At 38.5% G+C, this 10,269-nt stretch overlaps 3 protein-coding genes across 3 annotated transcripts; 1 reads left to right on the forward strand and 2 right to left on the reverse strand.

Moving 5' to 3' along the window:
- The first annotated feature begins 23 nt into the window (after positions 1-23).
- Positions 24-1,663, forward strand: LOC101303764. The gene is made up of 3 exons (XM_004290813.1): positions 24-541; positions 1,102-1,223; positions 1,330-1,663. Exons 1-3 carry the CDS (start codon positions 125-127, stop codon positions 1,478-1,480), a joined length of 690 nt encoding a protein of 229 aa, XP_004290861.1. The 5' UTR covers positions 24-124; the 3' UTR covers positions 1,481-1,663.
- A 288-nt stretch (positions 1,664-1,951) lies between these two features.
- Positions 1,952-5,600, reverse strand: LOC101304057 (UDP-galactose transporter 1-like). Its single transcript, XM_004290814.1, has 5 exons — positions 5,163-5,600; positions 4,266-4,515; positions 3,965-4,172; positions 2,813-3,044; positions 1,952-2,327 (listed from the first exon to the last, which is right to left on the reverse strand). Exons 1-5 carry the CDS (start codon positions 5,271-5,273, stop codon positions 2,094-2,096), a joined length of 1,035 nt encoding a protein of 344 aa, XP_004290862.1. The 5' UTR covers positions 5,274-5,600; the 3' UTR covers positions 1,952-2,093.
- A 3,615-nt stretch (positions 5,601-9,215) lies between these two features.
- On the reverse strand, positions 9,216-9,979 carry LOC101304345. Its single transcript, XM_004290815.1, has 2 exons — positions 9,617-9,979; positions 9,216-9,525 (listed from the first exon to the last, which is right to left on the reverse strand). The coding sequence occupies exons 1-2, from the start codon at positions 9,915-9,917 to the stop codon at positions 9,485-9,487; spliced, it is 342 nt and encodes a 113-aa protein (XP_004290863.1). The 5' UTR covers positions 9,918-9,979; the 3' UTR covers positions 9,216-9,484.
- Between the last annotated feature and the right edge of the window lie 290 nt (positions 9,980-10,269).

The following is a 10,269-nucleotide window of genomic DNA, read 5'->3' on the forward strand; positions in this document are numbered from 1 at the left end:
ACTCCATCAATACATCACAGTACACCTCCTCTCTCTCTCTCTCTGTGGAGTAGAACTAGTACTGGTACTAGCTAGTGGGCTCAGTGTTGATCTTGTAGAGCCAAAGCCAAAAGGGTAGGATAAAATGCCAGCTGCAAGTTCATTTCTGAGGCAGATGAGTGTTAGGGAGGCTTGGAAATCAACTTCAAGGAGATGGGGAGGTGGGAACAGCAATAATCCTTGTGGTGGCAACAGTGGTGGTGCAACTCCACACTCTGAGGGAAGCTTCAAGAAGCAAATGGAAGGGTTTAGCAACATGTATGGTGGTGGTGGTTATGGTTATGGTGAGAATGCAACAGTGAGGAAGAGAGTGATGGTGGTGGTGGATGACACTTCTCATTCCAAACATGCAATGATGTGGGCTCTCACTCATATTGCCAACAAGGGTGATTTGCTCACTCTTCTTCACATCATGCCTTCTACTTCACATGGGGACTCTTCTGCTGGTTCTCCATACCTTGCAAACTCTCTTGGTTCTCTTTGCAAGGCTTGCAAGCCTGAGGTTTGTTATTTCTTCTTCTTTTGCCTTAGAAATTGTGTAAATTTCATTCTTCAGTTTCTGTTTATTATTTACGAAAATGAGTCTCCTTGATATATTTTTCTCTATGATAGATCCTATAAGTTGTTAAAGATTGGGACTTTGGAGTGTGCTAGATCATCTTGTTTGATAGATCCCAACTGATCTTTGTTTCCCTTTTTACCTTTCAATGCTGTTCTTTCTTGGTCCAACCTGTCTTCCCCTCTTCAGCTCCTTTAAACTCTTCTTTCCTTCTTTCCTTCTTTCTTTGGGTTTTTTATCTTCAAGATTTTTCTTTTACCATTTTCTTTTGTTGTCTTTCTCTTCTTTAGATGGAGAAGGGTAATGATTTGCATCAGAGACAGTAGCTAGGCTACCTTCTCAAACTTTTTCTTTTTCCAGTGAACTGCCTTCTCATCTCATCACTTTGCTTTGCCTTTTCCCAGAAAAGGAGAGGGGACATGGGTTATGTGTGTTTGTCACATTATTTATCTAACATCCAGTCATGTGCTTACATTATTTATTCATCTTTGGGGAATATTCAGGTTGAAGTTGAAGCACTTGTAATCCAAGGACCTAGACTAGCCACAGTGATGAGCCAAGTGAAGAAGCTAGAGGTCTCAGTCCTAGTTCTGGGTCAGAAGAAGGCCTCTCCCCTCATTAGCTGGTAATCTAAAACCTAGTCAATCATTTCCTACAATACCCTTCTCATGAATCTCACACTGATCTGATCTCTGTTAGTTAATTCTGGGTTTCTTTGTCATTTTATGCAGCTTGTATGGAACAAGCAGAACTGAGGAGTTTGTGGAACATTGCATCAACAATGCAGATTGCTTGACTATTGGAGTGAGGAAGCAAAGCAAAGGTGTGGGTGGCTATCTCATCAACACTAGATGGCAGAAGGATTTCTGGCTCTTGGCTTAGTTTGGTTCCCCAATAAGGATCTGGATCCCTCATATGAGTCGTATCTAATAAGTAATTAAGTATACAGATTAGCTTGTAATCTTTAGTCTAACTTCTAACTAGAACTAGAATCACTTGCGGAGTTGCGGGGATCTTTCCTTTGTACTAATGAATGATCAGTAGTCTCTCTGTATCTTTTAATAATATTGCCTCCAGTCAGTGAGTTGCATTATTGGAACCTCCGGTCTTTAAAAGCCTTTTGTTTTATGTTCCAACCTTCAACCAGATCTAAATCCTATTAATGCATGACTGACAGTGTTATCAAAGCTTCCCATTCCAAAGGTCAACTTCACCATCAGAAACTTGGATCCCCAGGAACTTAAAGAGGCTCTGGACCTGTGGTAGTTCAGTTTTATGAAGCAGCAAGTACTTTGGGGAATGACCCATGATGGTGAAATTGCAAGGTGCTTTTGAAACTGTTACACAAGAAGAGGCTGAAGGGTTAAAAATAACTTATATTAAAAATTTGTAGTCTGAACCAAGATTACACAGCAAAGTGAATAGTAAGTTTTGTGTACTCGTTTTCCTATAAATAATTTCCCGACTACCAAGAGCCTCATCGTGACTAGAACCATCAGACCTTGTCATCTAACTTATCATTTACAAGGGGCTGCAGCTCCATACGACCTCGTGGAGTCCTGGGTGGAGTCTTGGAAGCTCGAGGAGTTCCGGGCAGCTGTTGGGAGAGGAGATGCCTTATGTACCCATAGAAAGTGCATCCCACGAGGGTTACTCCACATCCAACGGCATTCATACCAGAAATTGGGTTTTTGAATATCATCCATGAAACAAGGACAGCAACAGCAACCTGTAGGCAGAGTTCAATACATAAGGATATATGTGACAGATGATAACATATATGGTATGGCCCAAAAACGGATTCAAGCTTATAGGGAAATAGGAAAAACCCAACCAGCAACAACAGGTTATTATAGCTGGATCCACTGTAATTCAAGCATTTTGGAAACATCCAGCTCAACAACTAAATGAGTAGTTGCAACAATGAATCAAAATTCAGTGATATGCCCAAGGGGCGCGCCCCTAGGTCAGTAGAAGCTTTTCAGCTGAAAATAGTTGTTGCATGCTAGAAAAGAAATTATATTAATCGGTATGTGTTTGATGCATATCATATTCTAGGCATGAACTATACGCAAGTTTCATTATGAAACAGGATGAAACTTGTGCCTGCAAGAAGAGGACTGTAACATGAACCCAAACATAACTTCTTGGACCACAATGTTAACGGATATCCATTATTGGATCAATATTGCAATGTAAGTCACTGTGTTTTACCTTGAGGTTTCCAGCAACATTGAATGTTACAGCAGTTGTGGAATGAATCACATAGAAGATGGAGAAGTTGAGACAAAATGCCAGTACCCCAGAGCTGAAAATTATGGTGAGTGATGGAACAAGAGTCTCATGCGTGTGAAGCCATTCAATAACTCCATTACCTTCGAGTAGCGCAGCAGGTACTCCCAAGATCATGGTTGCGAAAGGTGCCATGTAGTAGACAGTGTTTATGCTAATTATATAACCAAAACATGTATCAGCATGGATCACGAACTTATGAACACTTCATGCACACAAAACTGAAACAGAAAATAATTGTATAGCTATCTAAGTTTTGAGTGAAAAACTTGGCTAGAACTACATAAACAAAGACCACCGAGGCTAGAAGCCACATGGTAGAATTTCCAAACAGATAAATGAGAAACAAATACATGTGGAAAATGTGAAAAAGAATTCCATCATGCAAAATAAAAGAGAAGAAAGAGGCCCATGTTCATGCTCAAAATCTGAAAGAGCAGATAAAAAATTCCAGATTATCTGCAGAACTGGAAGACAGATTATCAGACATTACTTTATTTCTCATGGGGATATGAAGCCTAACTTTTTTTTTTAAATCCACAACTTCTCAACAATTTTAGTCATTACGGAATTTACGGCCACAACACCCTACAAACTGTCTTCTCTATCCAATAAATCTTGAATTATTACAACCTTCTTCCAGAATGAGCTTTCTGAGACATTATAATACTCATAATTATACAGGTCTGAGTCTATCAAATTTGAACACAGATAAGGAAAGGATTGCATTTATTCTTTTATGGACATTATTCTATATCTTCTATGTGCGGTAAAACCCTCTCTTTCTTACACAAACACACTCGTACGGGAACTAGGCATATAAAGTGGAACCTGATTGCATATTTATATTGTCGATATCACCTGGAGATTAGCATGTAAAAATAGTAAATCAAAATAACATTGAATCTGGATAATTAAACTTTTAAAAAACCTGTTGTAGCTGAAAGAAATGGATTGAGAATTTTTTTTTGAAAAAGGAGATGATGATTTAGGCCTTGCTTCCAAAGAAGGGAATATGGAAAAGAGCAATGAATAGGATATGATACTTTAGGCCTCAAGAACAGAGAGGACTACCTGTCAAACTTGTATCCGTGCAACAGAGACTCTGCAAGGATGGTTTTCGTGGAAGTAGCCAGACAACCAAATAAGGCAGCACAAAATCCAAGCATATTGAAACTAAGCTCTGTAACTGAAGTAAGAAGAATTCCTCCAACAATGGGTATCAAGGAAGCCCAAATTCGCCAGTCAAAGCTCTTTCTCCAAACCAGCCACTGCAAAAAAACTGTTCAAATTCTTTGGTCAGATAAAGCTACAACACAGTAAACCATTTCATAAGGACGACTGATATACAATATTAGCCATTTCAGGATCTGACCTGTGGTCGCGGGAGTGAATGACTTTATCGTCTGCATGAAAGAAACTGGAATGTAACGTAAGCTCACATTCCCCAACACTATGTTAATACAGAACACGAATGACATGGGAAATATCCTTTTCCAGCGATCTTCAGGCTCAACTGCTATTAGTGGTTTAAGCCTCAACACCTTGATTACCGTGTATGCCCCAATTGCTGAGCATATGAAATGCACACATGATACAGTCAAGGGAAACTTAAAATCCAGTTTCTGCAAAAGTAAAAAATGCTTCACAATTAGAAACACAGGATTGACCATGGAGCAAACTTACAAGACTAATACGAAAGACATCCCAGTACAATAGAACGCTTTAACCGAAAAGTAAAATTGTGACACCATTGATGCATGATCTATTCACGAAAATTGGCACACAAGGCCCGGCCGAAACCAATTATTCACCCTGTACACAAGACACAACAGCAATTCCCCTCACACGAAGAAACATTAACTATATTCCATCACAAGATTCCCCAAGTCTAACCTCTCCGTAATCATCAACAGATCATTGCCTATTTCTATTTTGCCTATAAATTCAACAAAATTGTCTGCGAGATTGGCCTAGGTACTAAACTCATACGCCACGGCAATGAAGTTGTATGCCAATAATATACATGAAGCAGAATTCGAAGAGGTGCACATAAATAATCAGTATGCCACTCAAGCTGAAATTCAGTTTCTACCAAGACAGCATTGGAAGGAATCTTGATTTTAGTGTATGTAGCGTCACTTCCACAATCCAATCACTCCAATCGAAAACATAAAAACAAAATCACGGAAGCTACACCGGAGAATTAAACATTGCCAAACACAAAATCATCGAAAACAAAAAGAGGAGGAATCTGGAGAGAAAGAGAGACCTGAAAGATCCACTTGTTCATGACAACGACGGTGACATTGAAAACCCACCATTGAAGAACAGCTAGAAGAGATCTAATGACGCTCCACTGGCACAGCCGAGTCTCCTCCATCTCAGATCACTCTCTAAGAGACCCAGATCACAAAAACTCTAACTCAATTCCCCCAAAAACCCAGAGAATGTATAAGAGTCCTGAAACAGAGAGAGAGAAGAAGAACCCTAGCAGCAAACAACTTGTGATCTCTCTCTTCAGTTTCTCTATGCTCTTTCTAGTGCCATGTGATTTGTACCTCAGCTTTCCATACTCCTTGTGTTACAACTCGTTCAGCTTCCTTGGACGTTTTTAACTCTCTCTCTCTCTCTCTTCTTCACGCCATGAAAATGTTATGCGCTCTCTTCTTCTTCTCTTCGCTACAGCTTTTCTAAACAGGCCTCAACCGGCCCAATCTCTCTCTCTCTCTCTCTAAAATAGTAAAAGGTTTCGGGGCTGTGGGTCCCATGTGGGTAGGAGGTCCAAGGTTGCATTCATTGAGGGGTCAAGGGGGATCAGGAAATCGCAGCCATTCGATGAATATACTCTCGTTTTTATTAGATTTTTGGCATTGACCTGGATCTCCCATTTCCTTTTTTTCTATTTTATCAATGGTTTTTTTTAATAAATAAATTAGTGTTTGCTTTTTATCCTTTTTCCTTTGAAAAAAAAAAAATTCTTTCGAAAGGAGGAGTGTTTCATTTTGATTAAGTAGGATTAGCATCATTCGTGGGAAGGGCGTGAAGACTTGATACTTTTGCTTACTATAAACCCAATTAAAGTTTTATGAGATCATATTTTGGTTCACAAAAATGTACGTCATTAGAAAAATATCAAGTAAGAATATGAAATTGTTAGCAAAGATCTCAAAATAAACAAAATTCCAATTATAACTTTGTAAAGACGTTTCATTTTTAATTGAGGGGGCAATGTGGCAAGATTCCACAAAGGACAAATGTGCTTAGGAATTTTCCGCTTCTGTTTCCACTTATGAGTTGAGATTACAAATTACATTATTAATCTTGTCAATATTATTATGTGTGTGACTTAACCAATATTATTTGGGTCAGTGTTCATGCGGCATTGTGGCTGGTGTTGGCACTATAAATAAATCAAAGTTTCCACTCGCCTGCATATGAGGAACTCATGAGAATGTTCCTTATTCAAACATTTGATCTAGATTTATGCGGTCACATAGTAACATCTTCATGTTAACGGGAACCCGGTAAAGTTGTAGAAGTCTTCTTATAATTTTGTCCCGTGAAATCATGTTAACTTGAATTTGTGAATCATTTGAAGATCGTCGTCAATTGCATCATATTCATCAGGGATTAGCTAATATATATAAGGTAGTTTGTAGTTTTTTCTTCTTATTTGATTTGGGTTATGTATTCTTGAATCCACAGAGATGGACTTTTTTTGATACTTGATACCAAAATTTTGGTACCCATGCCACCCTGTTTTCAATGCCAAACATTTGGTTTGCGACGAAAATCTGACGTCAAATATTAATGCACACAGCAGAAATTAGCAACCTCATTCCTAAAAGTCAGCCCCTTCAATTTTAGGTATGCTTGCATTTGCAGTAACACAAAGTTAAGTTAAACAGCACAAAAGAGCATGCCAAAAAATATATACTCTTGCATGGTTGCAGCAGAACCACCTCGTCGTTTAGCCTCTAAACGACAACTCCCACCTCCCTCAACATCATGCAAATGCATCAAATTAGACGCCAAGTTCCACCTCTCTCTTTCTCATGAGTTTTTAAAAATTTTTTTTTTATACAAACTAGATCTTCAGTTCGAGCATTTGAATGTAAGCTCTTTATGATGCAAATGTATTATCACGTCGGATAGTTTAGCATTTTATGTGTTTGGATTTTTTTTTTCCGAAAGAATGAGAGGTAGAGATCGAGAATAAAACTTAAAAACGTATACAACGTGTACATTGCTAAGTCGAAGTCTAACATAGTATGTTATCGAGTATACTATTAGGGGCGGATCTAAGGCAATCAACACTGGGACTCAAGTCCCACCCTAATTTTTTGGGGGAAAAAAAATTACATATAGTTATCTCACCATACTACTATATAGTGTTCAACTTAAACCCAAGTCTTACTCCAAGTGCCCAATTTATTTTGTGTTTGTTACAAAGAGAGAGAGAAAGAGAGAGTTTTCGTCTTCTATTTTACTAAAACATAGAGACTTATCATCGTTTTCACCCTCCCAAAAAGATTCTCGTGGTTAGATTTAGTTAGTTGAGCTATGTTTTACATCATATATGTATTTTGTGTTACATTGATATGTTTATTTAGATTCTTTGTGTATTATATCTATGAATCTTGTTTTGTATAAGCATGTATTGGAGTCATAAGGCTCGATCGTCTCCCTTCTATCTTAGGAATATCTTTATTTTCAATTTTAAATTGTTCTTGTACCATCGAGATTTTTTTATGGTGGAAAATCAAGTCCCACCCAATTTCAATTATTGGATCCGCTCCTGTATACTATAATCGACATTAATATGAACCTGCCATTTCTTGTGTAAGAAGGAAAGAGCAGATGGCCTTTGAGGGCCATATAGAGAACTTGTTCCGGCACCATATGTGATCATCGCACAGTTACAGATGAAGAAGAATATACAAGTTTACGAACGCAATTTGGAGACAGTTCTTTGGGTGCAATGCAATTCTTCCAATCACGTACTTCTCGTTTATGTACGCAACAAGATATCTAGCTAGCTCAATCAAGGTCAAGCTCATGCATGCATATAAATATACGGTTGCTTCAAAAGAGTGATAAAAAGTTAAAAACTACATTGAAAGCCTGAAAGCAAGGGTACGCTAGCTAATTGAGAGTCTGATCCATTGTTACTACATTCATCTTATGTAAAAGTAAGAACGTTTGAATTTACAGCTTGCTTGACGCACATTATTCATTTTTTACCATCAAAGTAAGCGTACAAATCAAACAACATCATTTTGTCAATTGTCATAGAACAATAATCACATAACAGATCGAATTCGTCGTGGATGATATAATGGTAGAAGAGAACTGCAGCACGACCAAAGACTAAGAATCCAAGATCCATAGGATTCCAGGTCCCTTGAAGACTTGAATTTGAAGGTGGCACCCATGGAAAGCAACCAGTCCATAGCTAAATGATACATGTGTCCACAAGTCAATTTGTCTTGCTTCGTAAAAGCGTAGCTATACTCAACCAACCTTCCATAACCAACAACGCATGCGCTTTGAACCCTCCCCCTCCCCTTGAAAAGTCTAAAACTATGAAGTTTCCGGGGCACACTTTACTGAAGCAATGAAATGATGGTGTTGTTTTGGACAGGGTCAGGACCCCTTCTTTTTTGTTTCTGCAGGCTCTTGAATCAATGTTGTGAGATTTACATTATTTCAAATAAATGTTTAAATCCGTTTTGGAAATGGAAGATTTTACATATTAATTCCCTCTGTTGCATTATCCTAAGGAAACTAATACAACAAGGGCAATTCTTGGATACGTGTGTATGCCAGAATGCAGGTCTCTTTCAATACGAACATTGCTGGTTAGTAGCATCTCAGCATCAGAGGCCATTGAAGAGCTTGAAACTTTCCCCTATATAATGAATAAAGGGATGGAAATAATACCATACATGGGATCTACTTATTACAAAACGGAATTCGATTCCCAAATCCTCCACACATGAAACAAATTGTTCATTCCCTTCCCTTTCAACCTTTCCTGTTTGTCAATGTAATTGGTGAGAGAGCTATACTTGTTATTATTAAAAAGCAAAAAGGACCCAATTTCGAAAGGGCAAGTAGAGGTTGGATAGTCCTTGTCCATCTACTAATATCAACAAATTCTATTTTGTCATAAACCCCCACCTTGAAGTTTCAGTCTTTCAAAATCGATCATGAAAATGGCACCACTAAAGATGGAATATAGTTCCACACTCAACAAAAGCAACAAATGTAGCTTGTAAATTCTTAGATGAGAATTCGTCGACTTATGCTTCGATGTTTTAGGGTTTATCAGTTTATGAGGCTGATCAGAATGGCATACCAATTCAACAAAAGTTTGCTTGCAATACAATCCACTTCAGCTCTGATGAAGCTCAATTTATCTAATTCAAAAATGTCATTGATCTAGAAAAACAATATGTCCTTGTTGCAAATGCCACATAAACATCGACACAACGATCAACTTACACAAGATTAAAACTCTCCGAGGCATTTTCACAAACACCTGGTGTGCAAAACAAAAACAAACAAACCTCGCCAATGCAACACTACTCAGACCACAAAACTCGCAGATTTTGGATCCTCCTTCGCAGCTGTAAAACGCATCGAAACAAATCAAACAAATCAGACCCTAATTCTCTAAACCCAAAAACACAAATGCCAGAGCGTGTAGCGAGAGAGTACCGATTGGGGGAGTAGTGGCATCCCCATAGATGGCTTTGATCCTAGCGAGAGGGACGAGAGCGGAGTCGGAGCCGGCTTCGGCATAGAGCTGTTGCTTCCAGTCCCACAAGGTCTGCTTGGTGGCCTTGTTCGACTTGATGACGGAGTCCTTCTCCGCCTCTAGAGCCTCGATTTTGTTTTGCTGCTTCATGGACCTTGCGCCCAGGGCGATGAAGGATCCTACTAGGCACACGCTTATCACCGTGTTGTTGTTCGCCGCGCGCCTTCCGGCGTTCACCAGCTTGTTCACCGTCTCCTCCATTTTCGAAACGTACGACACAGACGACGATGATGGAGACTGAATGACTTGCGCACACAGGCTTCGATTTGTAATTTTATTTTTATTTTTTATGTTTAAAGTTATTTTTTAAATCTTTTTATCTTATACAAAACGACTATTTCATTACAAACTTTCCATGCTTCTTTATTCGAACATGTTTGTCCAAAGTTTGTTTTTCTAAATTTAAAGTTCATCTCTTCAAATTTTGTAGCTATGGATTTTTCACATGAAGTTGTTGTTTTACATTTTATCAAAAGAACTCTAACAGCTAAAGATCATGAATTGAGCCTTTGTGATACTTTTAGCAAAGGTAAAGAATGATAGATGATTTGAT

Source organism: Fragaria vesca, linkage group LG2, assembly GCF_000184155.1.
Source record: "Fragaria vesca subsp. vesca linkage group LG2, FraVesHawaii_1.0, whole genome shotgun sequence".
Taxonomy (NCBI): Eukaryota; Viridiplantae; Streptophyta; class Magnoliopsida; order Rosales; family Rosaceae; genus Fragaria; species Fragaria vesca.